Source organism: Panthera pardus, unplaced genomic scaffold (genome assembly GCF_024362965.1).
Source record: "Panthera pardus isolate Hobbes unplaced genomic scaffold, ASM2436296v1 HiC_scaffold_2, whole genome shotgun sequence".
Lineage (NCBI taxonomy): Eukaryota > Metazoa > Chordata > Mammalia > Carnivora > Felidae > Panthera > Panthera pardus.
Window position 1 is genome coordinate 81,710,216 of NW_026526765.1, and position 23,254 is coordinate 81,733,469.

At 38.9% G+C, this 23,254-nt stretch overlaps 1 protein-coding gene across 3 annotated transcripts in view; it reads right to left on the reverse strand.

Moving 5' to 3' along the window:
• Positions 1–23,254, reverse strand: part of FAM81B (family with sequence similarity 81 member B) — a 54,914-nt gene that overhangs the window by 18,808 nt on the left and 12,852 nt on the right. For all 3 annotated transcript variants that reach the window (XM_019428815.2, XM_019428816.2, XM_019428817.2), the window contains 3 exons: positions 18,077–18,320; positions 11,814–11,932; positions 2,574–2,703 (listed from right to left, as the gene is read on the reverse strand). In XM_019428815.2, the coding sequence (XP_019284360.2) occupies positions 2,574–2,703; positions 11,814–11,932; positions 18,077–18,320 (493 nt within the window). The remainder of the gene's footprint in view (positions 1–2,573; positions 2,704–11,813; positions 11,933–18,076; positions 18,321–23,254) is intronic.

The window sequence follows — 23,254 nt, forward strand, 5'->3', positions numbered from 1 at the left end:
GGTCATAATCTCATGGTTGTTTATCAGTTTGAGCCCCATGTTGACCTCTGCACGGACAGCTCGGATCCTACTGAGGATCTGCTCTCTCCCTCTTCTGCTGTGTACACGCTCTCTCTCAAAAATAAATAAATAAATAAATAAAATTAAAAAAACAGAAAGGAAAGGCTAAGTGAAACACAGAGATTTTAGCTTTCTTTTTCCTATAAGAGTGGCAAAATTCAAAAGTCAACACCATTGGTGAGGCAATATGTAAAATGTCCTCATTTTTACATTTTACATATCGCCGATGGCTATGTAATATGATCAAAACCCTACAGACAGCAAGATACCTGAAAATAACAAACATGTATTTTGACCCAGCAATCACACTTCTGGTAATTGATCCTACAAACATACCTATGGACATACACACAATGACATAGGTGCAAGTTACACCTTGCAGCATTGTTTGAAAGAGAAAAATACTAAAAATGTCCAAATGTCCATCTGTGAGAGATTGGTTAAATGAGTGAGCTATTGAACACAGAGGAGAATATGCAGTTGTAAAAAAAGAATGAGGAAGCTTTCCATGTATTAGTATGACTGATCTCCAGGATGTATTTGTTTAGTTAAAAAAAAATAGGTACATATTAGTGTGTGTGTGTGTGTGTGTGTGTGTGTGTGTGTGTGTGTAATATGCAACCTTATTTGTAAAAAGGAGAAAAAAAGAATATATTTGCATTTGTTTGTATCTGCATAAAGGCATACTGAAGAATCCACAACAGAATAATAAAAATGGTTTTCAGTGAGGAAATGAAAGAATGTGATAATGGTGACAGAGGTGGGCACGAAAATTCTCAGTGTATATTTTCTTATGTAGTTTTGATTTGTGAACCATACATATCATCTGTATTACCTTAAAAAAATAACTAAGAATAAACTTCAGTCAGTGTCACTTTTTTGAAAAAGTTTTTAAGTTTATTTATTTAGAGAGAGAGAGAGCGGGGGGAAGGGGAGGGAGACAGGGAGATAGAGAATCCCAAGCAGGCTCCCCACTCTCAGCACGAACCCCAATTCAGGGCTCGAACTCATGACCCATGAGATATGACCTGAGCTGAAATCAAGAGTTGGAGGCTTAACTGACTGAGCCATCCAGGCACCCCAAATCAAATTTTGAACCTAGGTGCAAAGTCAAATGCTGAATGATTACACAATGACTGTATGGCAGAAATGCAGAAATGTTTCAGTATTGGGAAATGTATTGACATAGCACATTAGAAGTCCAAAGAAATAAACGAGTGAACAAATAAAAACCCAAATTAAAAAAACCCTAATATGATGATGTAGGCATTTTTTGATGTCTACAAGGCATTTTTTAAGGTGAAATGTTCAGTCCTAATAAAAACTGAGCACTAATTAAAACTACTGGAAGTAAGTAGGAATTGAAGGTTACTTTAACATGGTTAAAAATATATCACACCAACATCCAAAAGAAAACAACAAAGACATCTCCAGTATAATAAGAAACTAGATAAATTGCCTTCTATGACCACTTTTATTTAACAATCATCTGGAAGATCTGGTCATGGCTTTAAAGTACTTAAAAAAAAAAGTACTGAGGTGTTACATCAGAAAACCAGAGGTAACATGGTTATGATTTATTTTTGATATGACTAGGTATTTTGGAAAACAAAGAGACTCAACCAAAAAACTATTAGGACTTAATTAGATGGGCGCATAGGTGTGGGCAAGGTGAGCCCAATGGGATTGGAGTAATCTATGTGCCCCTTTGAACCTTCTGCTCTTGATTATTTGGTCCTATGAACAAATAATCATACACCAAACTTACATGTCCCCCTATTCTCAAAGGATTTCCACTTTGTTCTGCCTAAATGACTTCAGAGAAGTGCTTATTGTCACATAAGGTACATGACAAAGTAAGGCACAGAATACTTTGCATTGGCTCTTTTAGTTAAGCCATTGGGAGGGTGAAAAAGGAAAGGCATTTCAGGCAGAAAAAAAGCACAAACAATATGGAGCCTGTGTAATGTCTTAGAATGAGTACAGACCTACCTCCAGGTTGTTCAGTACCACTGGGTATGAGGGGTGAGCCAGGAAAAATGGGGTGAGCTGAAAAGATAAGCAGGGGGCCAGTGTAGAGATGGCCTTTAAAACCAGGGCAATGGATTTGTACATTATTTTGTGAGAGATGTAACCTATTGTAGGGATATAACATAATCAACTCACATTTAGGTTGGCTATTTAATAATAATAGTCCATGAAAAAATGTTTTGCTTATAATCTTTGGTTCTACAGTCTTTGAGGAAATCCCAGAGAGTAAAAGAATAGCAACAGTGGAATCAAGTAGCACAGGCTTATAATGGGTGGCTACATTGGAACATAGGAGGTACTCATTAAAGTTTTGTTAATTCAACTGACAGTGCTCATGGTATATATGCATGCCTGTCATATTTAAACACTTTGGAAGTAAAGAGGTCTTTTGAAAACTTTCCACCCGACTAGGCATTTTGATAAGCTATAATGATCTTCTGGCAATAACACATAATGTAAGAGTTCCAAATATTTTCGGTTACCTTCATATCCAAGTTCTTAGAAACAGTTTCTAGGGCAGACATGAAATTTTGAATTGTTTTCTCAATTTTCTGGTGCTCATGCCTGATGAACTGAATGTCTCCAGAAAGCTTCACAATGCTGGAGTCACATCTAGTGGCAAGACGAAAATTGGTTGTGAGATCAATAGGCTCAAACATTTTTAATAGTACAGTAGGATGTGTGCATTCATTCATGGCAAAAGCTCTAAAGTTCTTTGAATAACGAGTTAGTAGACGTAGGAACATAAACAGAAATCTTCACTTTTCTCTCTTTTTTCTGATGAGAGAGAAACCAGGTTGGATAATGATACATCAGTCAAAATCACACAACTGGGTTGGGGTAGATGAAGACATTGGGAGAAAATGGGGGGAATTTTTGATTTTCAGTCTGATATATTAATACGGTCATAGGAGTTCCAACAGGTTTTGATATTGGGGGCGTACTCCCTACTGCCTGTGGTTAGGTAAAATTGAAACTTTATCCTGTTCTATATTGCATTCTGAATCCACTTTCCTCTAGTCTCTTTGTTGGGTCCAAGACTGTCAATTCTCCTCTGGCTACAAAGAGTCTTAGCTCACCATCATCTTCCAACCCATCTTCAAAAACCAATTTCCCTCCTCTTAGCCCCAGTCACAACTCCTGCTCCTGGAGTGGGCTCAGTCAAGTGTTATATTAGGACAAAAACAATTCACAGGAACATGTGAATGAAGTTTTGGCTCATAAAGTTGCACATGGTATTTTAAGAAGTAATTCTAGTGAAACGGGGTTGGAGTTGAAGATTAACCATCTTTCCAGCATGTCAGGGAAGCCCACCCCATATCACTACTCAAGGCTTCTCTTGGGAGACGGCAGGTTACGTACTTTGTTATCAATAAACTCATATATGCATGAAATACATGCACTCATAAATGCATGGAAGATATGGAGAATGCTGAAGGACTGTGTTTTTTGTGTAAAGTTATCAGAGATCACTGTTAAGTTTGTAATTTTATAAAACAATTCTTTGTCCTCAAATAATATTTGTTAGGAACTACATTTTCATGCTATTATGCAAAGTGCTATAAATATAGTTTATTTTATGGCTGTCAATATTTTTTTAGGATCTAGAAATGAATTTTTTTTTCTTAAGATTTTTGGTACCAAAGTTGAGCCCAAAATGAGTATGGTGGTAATTTTACCTGAGAAATCCTTAGAAGAGAAACCAGGGGACTGTTGTAGGGGAGGGGAGACTGCTGGGAGGAAAAATTAGGAATTAATCTGATCAAAAATGGGAGCTGGCTTGTATTGCAGCAAAGTCACAGGCAAAAGCCATTTCACACATTTGTACATAAAACCTGTTGTCAAAACAAGCTCTGTTGTCAGTTAATTAGGCTACTATGTGAATCCACATCAAGATCCCCAAAGATTACATAGAAACAGTTGCTGCTATCACTGCTCCCAGCCACTTGTCACCCAACTCCCTCCTTGTTCGACCTTCAGAGACAGCTGGCCTGTACATTGTAGGCTAACGGTTAAGAATTTGTCTCTGATGTCACATTGACCAGGCTTTGAATCTGGCTTCTGCCGTTTCCTAGCTTTGTGATCTGGGAAAAATTTCTTAACGGTCTATGATCTTCAGTTCTCCTTAACTGAGAAAAGGGAGTAATGACCCCAAGGCCACTGAACATAGCTGCACGATTTGTCTACCACACAACACCAGACTTGCCAGCTACATGGGCAGCATGAACACAGGAGCCATAGATAGTATCTCCTGGAATGCTTTACGCTCAACCTTCAAAACCATAAGTGGCTATCCTGAAAAAAATGTCACTTGATACGGTTATTTTAAGATGAAAGGAGGTAATGAATCAAATGATTTAGCCAGCACCTAGCACTGAGGAAGCACCCCTACAAGATCAGTAGCTATTATTTATTAATTCCTATCTCCCCATGCAAAAACACAGACTGCCAGCCTAACACCACATGCTGATTTGTTTGGTCCACCTGGTTGTCTAAGGATTCTTTATTCCTGATGTTCAGTAACTTCAACCAGGATTTTTTGTTTGTTTGTTTTGAGAGAGAGAGAGAGAGAGAGAGCACACCCTTGAGCACGAGTGGAGGAAGGGCAGAGAGAGAGGGAGAGAGAATCCCAAGCAAGTTCCATGCTGACAGCACACCAGCTTGATCTCATGAACAGTGAGATCATTACCTGAGCCAAAATCAAGAGTTGGACAGGATGATTAGCCAACTGATCTGCCCAGGGGCCTCTCAACTGGTATATTTTGATTCAATTGTTCTTATAGCAATTTTTCTTAAATTCTAGTTTTGATTTATGGATTCAAATCTCCGTTTCAAGGAAGTTCTCTTTTCTTATACCCATTCTTTTTTCCTAAAGAATTTTTTCTCTTTCTTCTTCAGGCAGTCCTACAGAGTCTATGTTGAATGAGTTTTACTTGTCTGCTATACACATCATTTTTCTACAACAATTTTTATGTTAAAAAAACATTTTCTTTTCATTTTTTGTGGTTTTCTCATGTTAGCATTTAAAAAATAATTATTTTTAGTTGTATTTATTCCATGGGGCGGGGGCGCCTTCCAAAACAGATTTGATCTCTGTGATATTTTAATTTTTTTTCCCCACCTTATCCCTGAGCAATTCCAGTATATCCATCTCATTCTGTTAGGTGATGATCTCTGTTTTGGGGAAGGCCTTTTATTTCGTATTTATTCAAAATTTTTATTTTTTCAAAGTAAAACATGCCTATAGTTTAGAAGTCAATAAAAACTAAAAGGCTAATAATAAACTGCGGGAATTAAGCTTAAGAATTCCCTGAGCTTGCGCTGAAGGGTTAACAAGGCATGAAGAAATAGAAAGCCACAGGATGAAAGTATCCAAGAATGGGTAGAGATTAGGTATTCAGGGCAGCAGTGCCCCCCAATTTAGTACAATAGCAGAAAACTGCTTTCATGGGAAGGAAGGATCAAAATAGGTAAACAGGTAAAAGGGGCTAGAGACCACCCTGGGCAAAGTTGCCAGGAGTGGAGCTAATTAGCAAAAGAAAGGTGCCTTGTTGACCCTGAGGTAGCATGTTCTGTCCTTCTTGTCCCCCTAGGCAAGTTTAGGTAAACAGACAAGGCGCCTCATGTCTGCTGTAAACAACCATCTGCTCAGCACCTGGATTTTGTTTTGTATTGACCCAAACCCCTAACACCACATATCTTCAAAACCCCCTTTCCATCACGCCCGTGAATTAATGTTCACAATTTCATTGTCTCTTTGTGCATGTCCATCATGCTGATAAATCTTCCGATCCTAATAAAAACGGAGCAAGGACACTTACTGGGAGCTCTTGTCTCCTCTCGGACTTGGAATATTAATCCTGTGACTTGCATATTAATCCTGTGTCTGCTCTCTTGCTGGACAAGAGAACTCCAGGCCCAGAGTCTACGACAACAAACTACAGTGGCTCTTTGCTCTCCCTCTTCCTGCTTTTCCCAGTTCTCCCTAGAGACAAGAGCCTGTCTTTACCTAGTTTCAGAGTTTCCTAGTGCTGCCAACACCTAAGCCTTTTGAGAATTGTGTGGTGTAAAACCAGATCATTCTCAGTTTATCCCACAGGTTTAAAACTGGTTTTATTACATCTGCTAAGTCAGTTTCCACATGTCTGTTTTCTTCGTCCCAACATTTCTATGCTGATATCCTCTGTTTTGGTGGGTCTGTTTTAAAGAGAAACTTTTTTTTTTTTTTTTTGCAGTAGATTTAGTGGGACTTTGGGAAGGAGCAAAATTACTGCTGATTGCTGTTCAATCAGCAATCTGCTTTAATCTTTTTCCTTTGTTCTTAACTTCTTTGAAACCAAGAGAACCTCTGATTTGAACCCCTCGTGTGTTTTTCTGGGTAATTCCTCTCATTGAGGTTTGCACATCATCAGCCTCATAGTTTTCTCTGTCTGACTATCGATATTGGTGGTGCCGATTTTTACGCACAGGCTAGATTCTACCTATCATGCTTACATCTTTGGCTGATTCTGACTACCTACAGAAGATCACCAAGTGTGTGTGGGGGGGAGGAGTAGACCACATCCTCCACTCAGGCTTGCAGTATCAAATCTGTTCTTTTCTTAAGCCCTACAGGCTGTAGGAGGGCACATCCCCCCCTTTCCTCCTCAAAAACGGGATTGGTGTGTTTTACAGCCAATCACTGAATCCTAGATTTTCTGTAGTGACGCTATAGGCCCGCTCTACTTCCTCTGCCTGTAGCATGTCAGCATTTCTCTCGGGTATGAATTTGCAAGCACAGAGCTTCTAGATGATAAATAACACAAATGCATCCTCAGCTACACTCCTCAGCTGCTCTGTGTTACTGACCTGATTCCCTGAAGGGACATTTCCTGTGTGTCCTGTGACCCGCCTGAGCCCCGAGTAATGGAGTAATATTACTCCATTCAAATTATTTAGGATTACGACTCTTGTTTTGGCGCAAGTCATTATATCTAAGGTCCGAGGAAGACAGACATGACGGTATTTGTAAGTGTACTCTGTTTGTGGTTGTGGTTAGCAGTTGTGGCAACTTCCAAGTTCTATTAAAGATGGAATTTTTAGGGGCGCCTGGGTGGCTGAGTCAGTTGAGCATCCGACTTCCGCTCAGGTCATGATCTCGCAGTCTGAGTTCAGCCCCGCTTGGGACTCTGTGTTGACAGAGCCTGGAGCCTGCTTTGGATTCTGTGTCTCCCTCTCCCTTTGCCCCTCCCCCGCTCATGCTCTATCTCTCTTTGTCAAAAATAAATAAACATTTTTTTAAAAAAGATGGAATTTTTGCTTCCCTTCTATTTTTAACTGGCTTTAAGACGTCGCAAGTGAGAGGAGTGGCATAAATATATCTTTATTCAATTATCTTTAACCAGAAGTTTCTACTCTTAACTTTTCAAAAGTTGACAATATCCATGATATCATTCTTCCAAAGAATATGATTTTTGCTTTTAATTTCATATCAACACAATTTGTAATTTTTTTAATAAGAAAAATCTGCCTTTGGGTCCCAAATAGCCAAATGTAGCTGGAAGTCCTGCGTCCTCTGACTGCTGCTGCAGACTGTAAATCATGGCCATCTCTATGGATGTTCTTTACATACTTGCTTTTCCTCATTTGCACCTGAGATTATCATCTACTGAATAGAGGAGAGGGTATCAAAAGCAGACCAGACGCCTTTGAGAACCTCGTCTCATTGGAGTTACTTGCTTTTACACTGCCCCTGTTTTGGAGTAGGAAATACGGTGTAAAATTGAAAGCACGTTGCCATTATTAAATATTGAGTTTGATTTATGCAGCAGTAAAATGTTTCCTAGGAATTATGTTAAAAAAATCAACTTAATCTCAGTTATGCCAAAATACTCATTGGAATTAAGGTCAATATATGTGGAAAGACAGTAATTAATCTGTCTCAGCTTGTCTATTAGTCCCTTGCCTGGCAAAAATACACAGAACGGGAGAGGAAGGGTGAATTTAAGTCTCATGGCTTTTAGCCAGATTCTGTCTCGGATTAGCAAATACAATAAAGAAATTTTCATAATAAGAAGATATTTCAAGGAAAAATAAGACCTCGTCCTAAAATCACTACCTAAGATTCAAGGGGAAGGTAAGCAATTGAAGAATAAAATGGAGGGATAGGAGGCTCTTGGTTTCCCCTTCTCTGGATGTACCAAATAAACAGCTACACACAGATCAGTTTCCTCTGAGAAAAACCCAGAAACTAATTTAAAGACTCTTGCTTATCAGGCATCTAAGAATATACCCACATTGAAATGGGCAGGAAAGCTGAGACACATTCATGCTGTAAACCCCATTCTTGGCACAGTGCCTTCCTTACAGTTGGGAGGGGACCCCCAAATCTTAGCTTCCTCCTGAGGAGTGAAAGGTTTGGACCATACATCGAGCACTTCAACTTTTACAGCTGCCACCTGAGAGACTGGCTTCCAAATCACCTAGCTCTGAGAGCTGATGGGACTCATTTGCAAGTCCCCTAGGACCACAGAAAAAAGAAGTAGCTGTAAATGACCACAGATTAAAAAATGGACAAATGTGGGGGTGCCTGGGTGGCTTAGTCGGTTAAGCAGCCCCTGACTTTGGCTCAGGTGATGATCTCACAGTTCGTGACTTGGAGCCCCACATCGGCTCTCTGCTGTTGGTGCAGAGCCTGCTTCGGATAATCTGTCCCCGTCTCTCTCTGCCCTTCTCCCATCTCAATCTCTCTCTCTTTCTCTTTCTCTCTCTCTCTCTCTTAAAAATAAATAAATATTTTTAAAAAACGGGCAAAGCATCTGAATAGATATTTATCCACAGATGACATACAAGTGACCAGCAAGTACATGAAGAGGTGCTCAGTGTCACCGATCATCAGGAAACTGCAAATCAAAAGCACAATGAGATATTACCCTTCACCTGTTAGAGTGGCTATTATCAAAATAATAAAAACATAACAAATGTCGAATAGTAGGTAGAGAAAAGAAAACCCTTGTATATTATTGGTAAGAATGTAAATTGGTGCAGCAATTATAGAAAACAGTATGAAGGTTCTTCAAAAAACTAAAAATAGAACTATTACATCATTCAGCAATCCCTGTTCTGGATGTATATCCAAAGGAAGTGAAATCAGTACTTGGAAGGAATATCTGCACTCCCACACTCCCATGTTCACTGTAGCAATATTCACAATAGCCAAGATATGGAAACAACCTAAGCATCTGTTGACAGACGAATGGAAAAATAAATTGTGACACACACACACACACACACACACACACACACACACACACATTCCGAGTATTATCCAGACTCAAAAAAAGAGATATTGCCATTTGTGAATACACAGATAAAATTGGAGGACATTATGCTAAGTTAATTAAGATAGACACAGAAAAAAAAAACCTGCATGATCTCATATGGTACCTGAAAAAGTCAAATACTCAGAAGCAGAGAGTAGAATGGTGGTTACCCAGGGTGCAGAGGTAGGGGAGATGGGGAAATGTTGGTCAAAGAGTACAAAGTCGCAGTTAAATAGGAAGAATATGCCTAGAGACCTAATATACAGTGTGATGACCATAGTTAATAATGTACTGAAGAATGGAAATATGCTAAGAAAGTAGATTTCAGTTGCTCTTATCACACACATAAAATGGTAACCATGTGAGAAGATATGTTAATTAGCTTGACTGTAGTAATCATTTTACTATGCTTGTATATATCAAATCATGTTGTAGACTTTAAACAGAAACATTTTTTTGTTTTTAAAAAAGGAAACAAAAAAGAAAAAAAGAAATTGAAGCTGATCCATCTTGTTCTAGATATTATTCCATTCATATCTTGGTTTCATTGAAATCTGTTATTGTGTCTTACATGTAAGGCAGGATTTAGAAAAATTGAATACTGGGTTTGTAATGGTTTGCAGAAAAAATAAATAGTTCACGTGTCATCAGCACACCACCAAGTGGAACCAAATTCCAAGTTTTATTCAAGACAGATGTTTGGTATTTGTCTTTGAGAAATCATGGCACATCTAAATAGGATGGTGGGTCTGTTCGTGTTTGTTTTATTACCTTGCTTCAAACTTACCCAAATACTATAAACTTTCTTTTGTGTGTATCAGATATTATATAAGGAAATATATAATTTTGTATATTTTGGATGAATAAACATGTACTTATACATAGCATAGTTACATATCTATCTGTGTGTGTGTGTGTGTGTGTGTGTGTGTGTGTGTACACATAGGTACTATTCCTGAAGATTCTGTTTTCCTAATGTTTGCTACCTGGTCTGGACTTTCATGGCTAGTGTGTTAGTTTAGGCCCTTGACATTTCCCACCTTGACTGCTGCAGTAGGCTTCCTTTCATTTTCATTTTTCCTTTTTGTACCCCACCAACTTAGCTAATACTAGAATGTTCCTATATATGTCATCCCTCTTACTTATAATCAATCTTCCCATGCTTACTTATAACTTTCTATATAAAGTTCAAACTTCTTACCTTGACCCACAAGATCTCTCAGCATCCAATTTGGACCACTTGTAAGCTTCATCTCCCAATCTCCCATCTCTCCCTAAAAGCAAACCCCCAAATACCAAAACTAAAACACTCTTCTTACAGGTAGCTCTTTGAACATGTCTCAGTAATTCATCCCTCAGTTCGTTTGCACTTATTATCCCTCCTATGTAAAGTGCATTTCCTGTTGTCCTTCCTTGTCTAGATATCTGCTATGGATCCTTCAAAACTAATTTCAGTGTCACCTCCTCCAGGAAGACTTCCCTATGCCTCAGTCTGATTTGGATATTTCCATAGCACCTCAAACTTTCATTACATTGTTTATCTAATCACTTACATTTGGAGCTTGTTTTCCCAGGTAGACCACAAATCTGGGGTCATGAGGAATTGGAAATGGACCATGTTGCTGAATCCCCAAATCCCATACACTGCCTGGCATGTGCTTATAGGGCATGAAGCTTAATACCTTTTTGTTGTTGTTGAATTGAATGGATAGATGCTCTAAAAGGAGTTCGTCTTAGGTGTTAATCACCTAATTGTTATTTTGTCATTAACACTACAGAGCAGATTAACAAGATGGAGATTGAGTATTCCAGGAGAGAGTAAAGATGTGCTGGCAGAAGATGCTGAGTTGCAAAGGTGACTACAGTCAGCCATTCACAGGTGATCTTTGATATTTCTACTAGAGTGGTCCTGCCATTGTCAATACCCACAGGTTTTTGTTAAACTGTATAGCATTAATTCTTTTGATTTAGAAATATCATATGAACCATATTTTTCAAAATTTTATCGATTTGGAAGTACATTCCTTTTGTTAGACTTTTATATGTAATTCTTATACATTTTAAAAATTTTAATTAATTATTAAATTAAATTAAAGTATTTTAAATATTTGTAGGTGTTCTTGAGGGTGTGTCTTTGTATAGATATTGGCATTTAGACAGTTGAGGGCTGCAAATATAATATGATTCTCGTCACTAGCAGACAGAACCAAAACTGGACATTCTGTAAAAGGGGCCTTTTAGAGAACCCTTGATTCTCAAGGTAGCATGAAGCTTTCAAGGTGTATCATAGACTTTCTCAACCACCACCTCATCAGTTTAGCGTAAAGACAATATCTACTTTTTTACTATATGGAACTTAGTTGGGAATGAGAATTCAATGGGCAAGAATTGACTGCCATTCATTGATATGCTTCTTCTCACCTGGCTACTCTTCCTCGAAGATCTCCAACTCCTTGAAGGTGTCTGGTGTTTAGCTCCTGTACTGCAAAATTAGTTCCTGTGGCCGCCTGGTCTCGCGCTCTTATTTGGTGTTCTAAAATCTGTAATTTTAAGTGAAAATTCCCATTAATTTCCTACCCCACATGATAAGAAAGTATAATTTAAAGCAGAGGTTCAAAATCAAAAGACTTTCCTAATTAGGCTGACAGTATAAATGAGTGAGAGAGTCCTATGTCAGAGAGAGGCAGTCCCTACTTTATCTGAGGAAGGTAGTGATGGCCTGATTCCAGTTGATTATTGCCAGGTAGGAATGATGGCTCAACAGTGTTTCAACACAAGCCAGAAATCTAGATTTTATGTTAAATCTTTCAATTTTTAAATATTGACATCTTAGTCAAAATCTTACATAAACGCACTACGGGCCAAATAAAACATACTTATTGCGCTGTTATGGCCACGAGTTGCCATTTGGCCATCATTGATACAAAAGCTTTTCACGAAAACCTATCTCAGAATTGGTGGCAGAGTTTAGAAAGGGATCTTTACTACGGCATCAGGCAAGGCCCTTTGCAGATTGAATCAGAACCACAGTGAAGCTAATACAACTAACATGAGTAAATGTGAATCAAACTGTTCCACTCAAAAGGAGTGAAGAAGGTTTATTCTAGATTTTTAGAGAACATGAGAGATTTATGGCTTGAAGTATATTCAGATTTTGTCCTTGGGTATTCTTAGTCATGTCTTAGGTAGGTCTTGGTATTCTGAAATAGAGCTGACTATCTTATACTACCAGGTCGGTGGTCTCAAGAACAGCGGCTTAAAAATTTTTCACACTTAACATGTAAACATTAATTTAAAACTAAAAAAAAAAAATTCTGCTTGTCCATAGCAAAAATTTCTATCTTAGTTGACACTCAAGAAAAATCCAAAGTAAAGTGAAGACATATATTTAAAAAAAAAACATATTTATTTGTAAAATAAGTGAGAGTATACGACAAGTTCAGGATTTGGGGAAGCATTAAAGTTTAGTTACTATATTTGATCAAGGCCTGAACTATGTCTGAATTTATGTTTATCAATTTTTTGAGGAAAGAAGGATTTTTGTAGCAAATGAATCATAGAAATTTTAAATACCATATACAGGATCTTTCTCATTTGTAAACTGGCAGATTGAAACAACCCAAGAGCAAAAACAAACAAAAAAATCTTTAACTGAAAACTTAGAAGTATCAAGAATGCTAGCTGGAGTTTTTTTGTTTTCATTTGTTTTTGCCTGACTCTAAGTGTCTCAGTCCATTCACGTTGCTCTAACAAAATACCACAGACTGGGTAGCTAATAAACAACAGACATATGTTTCTCACAGTTCTGGAGGCTGGAAGTCCAAGGTTAGGGTGCCTGCTTGGACCACTTCTGGTGAGAGCCCTCTGCTGGGCTGCAGACTGTCTACTTCCTACTGCATCCTCAGGTGGTGGTAGGAGTCAGGGGTATCTTGTGGGAGGGCACTGGTCCTAATCACGAGACCCCACCTCCTAACACCATCACATGGGACATTAGATTTCAACATATGAATTTTGGAGGAGCGGGGAGAGACCCAATATTCAGACCATAGCAAAAGATGTTACTTTTCTTTGTTTTGGTAAAGTATAGTGAAGAAAAGGAATTTGCCCTACTAAACACTAAAACATATGAGATGATAATAAATACATAAGTGTAGCAAAATAGATCTGCATATGTAAATAAATCAATGTAATGTAATGAAGACCTCGGTAAACGTAAGAAAGAAATGTGCTGGGGCACCTGTGTGGCTCAGTTGGTTGAGTGTCCGACTTTGGCTCAGGTCATGATCTCGCTGTTTATGAGTTTGAGCCCTGCATAGGTCTTTGCGCTGACAGCTCAGAGCCTGGAGCCTACTTCGGATTCTGTGTCTCCCTCTCTCTCTGCCCCTCCCTCACTCACACTCTGTCTCTCTCTTTCAAAAATAAATAAACATTAAAATATTTTTTAAAAAACGAATGTACTATACTTGAGGCTCACAAATTAGTGGGGGAGGAATTTCACGAATGGTGTTGGGATCTCTGGTTGTTTATTCAGAAAACAATCAGTTTAGATCCTTACCTCATGACACATTTTAGAAAAGTAGTTTAAAAATATAAATAGTTAAGCCATAAAAATAACAGATAATAAAGGTGATTATTTCAATTCTAAATGAAGAAATTTCTATTCTTAAAAATAATGAGAGGAATCACAGAGCAAAATATTGGAATGCTTAACGAGAGCAAAATAATGGAAAGTTTAACAACCTTATATAAAACTTGACAGAAACATTGTAAATATAACTGAGATATAAACAATGAACTGAAAAAACATTTATAACAAATGTTACTGCCACAGATTTCAGTCTAGTGCTGCAATCAGCATGCATTTGTTGGCGAAAGCCAGTTGTGCGTATCTTTTCCCATCTTTGTGTTTGGTGTTTTGATGTTTGAAATCAATCACAGTGAGACTATTAACACCATGGAAATAGGCAAACACTCCAACCAAGTTTTTATTCTCCAGAAAATATTTGCTTGCTGGTTGCTAACTATTTGCCAAGCTACCAGCAGCTATTATCCTCAATTAATAAAAAAGCTCATCAAATCAATAAGAATTAAAAAGCACTAAAACTCCAAAAGATAAATTGGCAAACGACATTAATAGATGATGGACAGAGAAAATGAAAAGCGTTATAGTCACTTTTAAAAAGTGAACACGACGGGCGCCTGGGTGGCTCAGTAGGTTAAGCGGCCGACTTCGGCTCAGGTCATGATCTCACGGTCCGTGAGTTCGAACCCCGCGTCGGGCTCTGTGCTGACAGCTCAGAGCCTGGAGCTTGTTTCAGATTGTGTCTCCCTCTCTCTGACCCTCCCCCGTTCATGCTCTGTCTCTCTCTGTCTCAAAAATAAATAAACGTTAAAAAAAAAAAATTTAAAAAGTGAAAACGAGAGAAAGATCTCATCTCTATCCCATTAAATTAGTGAAGTTAAAACAATACATCTCAATGCTGGTGTAGGCCCATGAAAAAGCACTCTTGTGTAATGCTAATGGAAGTGTAAGTATAAACTTTCCGGAAACCAATTTGGCAACATGTATCAAGAGCCTTTACAGTGTCCACACTCTGGAGTTCTACTTCTAAGAATTTATACTATGGAAATAATCCAAATACAGACCTATACTTATGAGCAAGGGTATTTTAATATTAACAGAATGACTTAGCAAATCATGGTGTGTGCACTGTACAAAGAACCTTTAATCACGTGAGTGTATGATATAATTTTATATTAAAGATTATGCTTACAAATGTAGTCCCAGCCTCCTAATGGAATATGTGGAAGGACTTGAAGGTAATGAATCTGGGTGTTTGTAGAAATTGCCATTTGGTAGTGGAATTGAGAATTTTTTTCCCCAGGTTTAAACATTTTTTTCTTAAGCTTTCAAAATAATTACAATGAACAAGTATTGCTCTTACAAGTTGGTGGGAAAAAGAAACAAAATAAATAAACAAAATAAATGTGATACATAAAATTCTCTTTCCTTGAGTTTAAAATAAATTAATTTTAGGGGCGCCTGGGTGGCGCAGTCGGTTAAGCGTCCGACTTCAGCCAGGTCACGATCTCGCGGTCTGTGAGTTCGAGCCCCGCGTCAGGCTCTGGGCTGATGGCTCGGAGCCTGGAACCTGTTTCCGATTCTGTGTCTCCCTCTCTCTCTGCCCCTCCCCCGTTCATGCTCTGTCTCTCTCTGTCCCAAAAATAAATAAAAAAATGTTGAAAAAAAAAAAAATTTAAAATAAATTAATTTTAAAATTTGTAATTAGCTGCCAGCTTAAAAAACAAATAGTTTGAATATAAAAAGGAACAAGCAACTGCTGCAATTATGGTTGATTAAAAACATTTTTTTCTTAATTCCTTTCATAGGCCCAAGTCAAGCTTCAGCTCACACTTGAACCTGTCTTGCTGGTCAGTTTGCAATGGACTGAGCTCGTTAATGAGTTTAGGCTTTTAAAAAATACTTGAATAGCACCTATTTCACTATAAAGAGCACGTTATAGTATTAGTTATTTACTAAAGGTAGCCTAATAGTTTCTTCTTTATGATGTTTAACTATGTTGTCTACAGACTTTAAAATATTTTCTAATTCATTTTCCTCATAGACCAGTCCTCCTCATCCCCTTAACAGGATGGCATATATTTTGAGATTTTATAGTTTTGGGAAAATATTTTGTCTTTTTTTCAGAGCTAATCTAAGACAACCAATTATTATAGGGAAAAAGCCCTTAACAAGATTTCTAATGGGGTGCCTGGGTGGCTCAGTCAAACATCCAACTTCAGCTCGGGTCATGATCTTGCCCTCAGTGAGTTTGAGCCCCACATCAGGCTTTGTGCTGGCAGCAATCTCTCTCTCTCTCTCTCTCTCAATCAAAAATGAATAAATGTTAAAAAAATAAAAAAAAACAGATTTCTAGACTTCTGGAAATAGTTTCCTTCTTAAAATTAAGATTATTTTACTGAGGTATAATTAATAGGTATTAAAAGGTACCAATCAAAGTATATATCTGAATGGATTTTGACAAATATAATCAACATGTAACAACCATTTCTCATTTCTGAGAATGCTACTCTCTTTTCAATTACCAGCAAGTTTTGACTTTTAAATTGGTATCTTGTTTAGTGCGAGTGCTATACTTGGTTTGGTCATCATGTCAAAGGCGCTGAGCCGCTAACCTCATCATTTTCTTACCACTGTTATGCTGGAAACATCTTTGACCACTTTGAGAAGTGGTACTGACTTTTAGGCACTGGGGTCAATTCAGTATGTGCTAAATACCAATGAAGTACCTTTTAAAAGTTCACTAAGATTTTTTTTTTTTAACTTCCATACTCCCTCTAATGCATCCTGGGGTTTGCCAGACCCTACAGATGGAAAATAAATTAATAAATATCCTTAGCTTTATAAACAAAGTCCTAAGGAAGCCTTTGCTGATGTTAATTGCATGAGTTTTGTTTGTCTGTTTGTCAGATCCACTATATTATATTCCCTGACAGTAAAAGAGGACATTTGTTGTGGGAATTTTAATGATAATTCTGCAAATTTTTAGTCAGTTTCCCAAAGTATATTCTCTGGGACTCTTGCTTGAAAGTTTCTACCCCAGATTCATCATGCCTATTGGCACCTTAAAAATGCTGAAAGACTTGTAGTGAAAATCTGTTTATTTTGGTTTAACCAAGATAGATATTTTCTTTTGTGATCAGAAATTCTATTTTCCCTTTAACATCTTAAACATCATTCATTTGGGAAATATGTAGAGTGCTGACTACCTACCATGTGCTGTTGTCATCTGTTGTGTTATTTAATAATGAAGAAAACAGAATCTTTACCATTATATATTAGAATATATATATATATATATACACACACACACACATACATACATACATATATAGGTATATACACACACATGTGTATATATATTCATATATTAGAAGGGGAAAACAAGCAATTAACAAATATACACTATGAGTTTGCTTATCACATGGATACGTACTATGAATATCTATAATGTAAGATTTAACGAAGATTGTGACTGCTGGGTAGGGAAGGGTGCCTTTTTACAGAATGCTGAGGAAATCCTCTCTGATAGGGTGATAACTGAGCACAGACTTCAAGGCAATGGAGAACATTTCACAGGAATGTCTAGGGGAAGATGATTCAGCCAGAGTGAATATTAAGTGCCAAGGCCCTGAAACCAGAACATGTTTGGTGTGTTCTAGGAAGAGCTGGGAGCCAGTGTGGTCACAATGAAAGAAGTGAGGGGGTGGGAGATGGGGAGAGAGATGGCTTGGGTCAGACTGTGATGGGCCTGTGAGCCATCATTGCCAGTGCACCATGAAAAGCTCTATTTGAAACAATTACACAAAAAGAATCTCAGAAATTGAGATTAAAATAATCACCTTAGCACAATGTCTGACATACTGTTAAACAATTCTCTCTGCTGTCACAAAATAGATATTAAATGCTTTTTGAATAGAATTTCCTTCTACTTTTTAGCATACATGAGCAGTTGAAAAGTTGAACTGTTTTCCTCTGGGGCTACATGTTGTAGTCATTTAAACTTAAGCTCTAGTGAGTCATTTCTGTAGTTGAAAATGATATTGGTGGTTGATCATCGTTGTCAAACAATGATGCCAACGTATGGGAAATGAAGAATTACCTCAATATTTTGGCTCAGTTTTTTGACAATGCTCGTGATGGTCTGGATGTGGCTTTCCAGTAGCTTCCTGGCAAGCAACTCCTCTTTTTGAAAGCCATGGGCCCCTTGAAGACAAGCAGAGATTTCCTCCTTGATGCGGAAGGCTTGTTCAAGGAGGAAAGCGATGGTACGCTCCTGGGTGTTCAATCTGTCTTCTAGCTGCCTTCTCTGGGTGTTTGGAATCACAGGAAGAAAAGAATGACCCCTAGTCAGGAACAGGAAACAACACCAGGGACATTACAAGAATGAGTTGGAGGAGCCAGAACCAGAACTTGTCTCTTCACTTAACTTCTGTACCATCTCCCCTGTGAGAGGTTTGGGAGGACTTTATAGGAATCGGCCAGGTTGGATTCCCGGTTTGTCTCTCATCTCACAAGATCTGACTTCTGCCTTGGTCTTACATTATGCATTTTTCATGTTTCTAAGCAGGAATAATTTTATATTTTACCCACTATTCTAACAAGCCAACTTGGATCCACAAACATTTAATACTTGAGAATTCTACATTGAGGAGAGTGCTGCCTACTAACTTGGAAGAAATGATAGTTCAAAGGCAGAGATTCATGAAAGAGTCAGAAGTTCAGTGAAAAAGTAAACACAATAAATGAGAAAAAGAAATAGGCTAGAGCTGTTAAGAATTAGGGTAAAGTAGCATGTAAAATCCTGATAGCCCCTATTGGCATTAGTATATTACTCTTTCCCTTCACTGATAAGCCTCTCGAAGGACAAGCTACTTTGTTGTGTCTTTTTTCTTCATTGAATTCACTTTGCTTGGTTCTGTGACCCAGACTCTGAAGAAAGAAATGAGTTTACACAGTTCCTCAGGAGTAAAATTTCCTGGGTGTCCTATGGTCTTGACCAAAATGCTCAGCTAGCATGACTGCTGGTTTTCTATCCTCTCTCCCTCCTAAAACCTTGGAGTGACTGGAAAGAAAAATTAGAAAACTGCCCTCCTTGGGCAGCAGGGGCTATTTTAAACTGGTGAGGGTGTGGGGTGGTGCAGGGGGTGCCCTGATGTGCCCCCCAGCTCCCTTTTCAGGAAGGCGGGACTTATTTTCCTAAGTGTTGGGTGTGCTGCTGGCTGACAGCCCTCAGCTGATAGCTTCTCTGGGAACCGCCTTGGTGAAGACAGTCACTTTGCTCAAGGCCATGCCCATTTCCTGGGGCAGCGTGAAATCAGTGATGGGTCAATGTATAGCTATAAAGGCCTGGCACACTTGCTCTATCTCAGAACAAGTTGGAAGGACCATCCCAGCTTCATGGCTCCCTGTGGAATTGTATCACAATACTTTTTTTCCTTCCTTTCCTGGCAGTGACCCCAGAGCACTCCTTAATGAGCCTTCTGTTCACCAATCTCTGTCTCAGAGCCTGTTTCCTGGGCAACCCAACCATAGTCAGGTGGCTGCTTTGGCCTGGGGCAAGAGAGAATTCAGCAAGGCTGTGGGAGGGTAAAATGGGGAAGAAGGACTGTTGTATTTCTACTCTTGCTTCTTCTAGATAGCCTTGGGATAAACTGCTCTAGTTGTGTGAAATTCAGATTCTTGTTTAAGTGTCCTCAAGAGTCAGATCAGGCAAGGCAGAAAACCTGTAAGAACCTCAAACAACAGTAACAAAAAGCTTGGGGTAAAAACAGATCTGCAGCATTTGCTTTTATACCTTCCTACCTCCACAGGCTCCAGGGGTGGGAAAGCCACTGGTCTCCTAATGCTACTTCTTTCTGAGGAACAAAGGTGAAAACCTGACAGGACAAGTTATTTCGTAGGATGGGGAGGTTTTACTGGGCCTGGGGCTTATCCGTGCCAGCCCCCTGAGTTTATTGGAGATGACAGGACTCCAGTAGAGACCTGGGTCTGGCCAAAACCCCCAGGGGAAAATTAATTCACAGGCCAAGATAGCAAGACATTTGAGGAGCACAGTCTCTTCCAAAACCAACTAGCCAACAAATAATCTACTGGATTATAGATTCCTACAGAAGATAAACACCAAGATATATGCAGTAAGACATTTTTTAAAAGGCTAATAAACATTAAAAGAAGGGAAGATGTTAGCAAAATGAAAACAAAAAACTAGAAAATGTTAAAAAAGTAAACAAGTGAAAATATAATGGTTGAAATAAAGAAAAAGATGGGACAATATGAAGGAGGAAATAGCTGAAGAATGAACTAGTGATTTAGAATACCAGAATGAAAAAAATTAATCAGACAGAAGGAAGGGTCACACAACTTAGTTATGTCAGGGTCAAACTTTGAAACTCATCTGTGTGACTCCAAAATCCAATGTTAAGCTTAACTCTCCTATATTCCTAGAATTCCAAGAGATAATAAGCAGAAGCAGGGGCCTCACTTTGATGCTACTCATGTGACCTAATAGAGTGGCAGCAGTGAGGACACACAGAAGTGTCCCCAGGCTTCATATACACTCTTTCCTTAGTTGTCTCTTCCTTTCTTGGTCCTGACCGCCATTATCTCCTCTACTTCTGCATCTGAACAAAAAGTGCATCCTCCACATGGAAGCTAGAGTGGTCTTTCTCAAAGTCTGAGACCCTCCAATGGCTTATCCATTTTCTGAGAATACAATCCTTGTTCCCCTTTCCAACCCCATCTCCTCCTGCTCTTCCATCCGCTTACTCTCATTCAACCACATGCATCTTCTTTCCATCCCTCACCCATGCAAAACTAGTGCATTGTTCAGAGCCTTGGCGCTTGCTGTTCTTTCTGCTTAGACTGCTCTTCCCTGAAGTCACTTCATGGCTCCCTCCTTCTCATTGATTTTGTCTCAAATCCAGTATCCCCTCCTCAGACAAGTCTTCCCCTAGGTCACTTTCTATCATAATACCCCATTTCTTCTTCTCCCCAGCATTTGTCATTATCTAAAATGACCTTAATTGTGTTTATTTTCTGCCCTCCATCACTAGAATGAAAGCTCCCCGTGGACAGGTGCTTTATCTAAGTTGTTCTTCACAATGCCTCCAACACTGAGAAGAGTGCCTGACACATAGTAGGTCATCAGTAAATGTTTATTGACTGATTTTTCTGGCTGTACTGTTTGTTCCCTTAAGGCTCTGTTGTTGGAAATTGGGGGTGGAGGAAGGTACAATGAAGACTACAGTTGTTAGAGCTTCAAGATTTACAGTGTCTTCTCTTGAGCAGTACAAAATAACCTCAGCCTGGGTGAAGTTCCCCTTTCCTGTCATCTGCACATTTTAAGAACAAAGAAGGCTTTGTTAAGGGTTTCATTAGATTCCCTCTACCACTCATTTGGCTTAAAAATGTTCTTCTGGAATATTACCAAATGGATATGGGGATATATATATATATATATATTCCATTTCTCTAAAACCCCAGCATGCTGACAGTGCTCTGTCGATTAGATGTATGAGTCACAGGCAGAAGGGAAGAGGATGTCAGGCCCTGCTGATGGTGACACATAGCCTAGTGGCAGACGGCAGATTTACTTGTTACCTTCCTTGAGCTAGTGCTGCTTTCTGACCTCTCCACAGTCTGCAGCCTGGATGTGCCAGGGAAAGTGAAGTTGGTCCTTAGCCATCAATCCTATACAGATACTTATAAATTATGCTACATTCTTCTCAAAATTTAGTATTTGTGTTCTCTTAGATGTTCCCAGTGTGTCAGGCATTGTTGGTTAACTTCCTGATAGTCAACCCCCCAACCCGCACCACCACTGCCTGATTTGGTTCATCCTCCCACAACCCACGTCATTTGGGAGGGGGCAAATTAATCATGGTGGTCTTATTCTTCTGGGTTGAGATGAAGCTGGTTTAGGTAGGACTGACCTGGCCAGTCAGGTGAAAGGAAAAACCTATTGTGGGGTTTCTGGATGATGTTTCTTTGCTTTCAAGAAAAAACACATAAGAAGAAACTTCTCTCTTGTTTGCTGGATGTTGTCATGCCTGTGTGTGATGTCTGGAACTTCTGAAGCCATCTTGTGACCATGAGGGAAAAGAAGATAGCGGAAAAAAAGGATAGAAAACACTTGCTTGATGATGCTAAGCCTCTAACTAAACTCTAGATTTTTAGAAATGTGAATTAATCATTTTGGTTGTAGTTTTTGTTCTGTGTAGCTGAAAGCACTGTATCTATATCTAACAATCTACCGATAAAATTTCAGTTAAAATAAAACTCTATTAGTATTTACTAAATGTCTACTCTAGTCCATGCATAATAGATAATGGTCTGTCCCTCAAGGAACTTAGTTTAATTCAGGGTTTCTCATAAAGAAAATTGAATTAATATCATGGGGGTGGAGAAGGGAGGGAAGTTGTTACAATGCAGATTCCTTAGCTCTGTCATAGATTTTTTAGATCACAATCTTGGGTGTTGAGGGGGACAGAGCAAGAATAAACATTTAAAAAAAATTTTTTTTAACGTTTATTTATTTTTGAGACAGAGAGAGACAAAGCATGAATGGGGGAGGGTCAGAGAGAGGGAGACACAGAATCTGAAACAGGCTCCAGGCTCTGAGCTGTCAGCACAGAGCCCGACGCGGGGCTCGAACTCACGGACCGCGAGATCATGACCTGAGCCGAAGTCGGCCGCTTAACCGACTGAGCCACCCAGGTGCCCCAAGAATAAACATTTTAAGTAAGCACTTAGATGATTCTATGTCTTCTAAATATTGAAACCCATTTATTTATTTAAAACTGGTCATGTGAATCAGTGAGTGATTCTCAGTTTGTGATCAGTGAGTGATAAGGCAGAATATATAAAGTGCTGAGGTATGAAATAGAGAATATGAGCTCTCAAGTTATATGGAGAGTCAGAAGCAATTTAGCAAGGTGGTAGGCAAGACAGACTGATGGTAGAATACAGGTTCCACCACTGACCAACCAAGTGTTTCAGTTAATTCATCCTTGAATGGGGCTAACAGGCCTACTTCACTGCGTGGTTGTAAATACAGAGATAACATGTGAGAAGCATGTGGTAAGGGTGGCAAAACCAATGCAGCCCAGGGTTATGGGGAGCCCCCGTTCACTCACTCTTTGGGTGTGCTATTTATTGGCTGGTGTCAAGATTGTGTCCAGAAAGAACTTGAGGAATCAGACCTAAGGTGGCAGAGGGACCAGTGGAACAAGGCTGCCACCTCTGCTCAGATGCCAGTCTGTGGTCCCATTTGTCATGA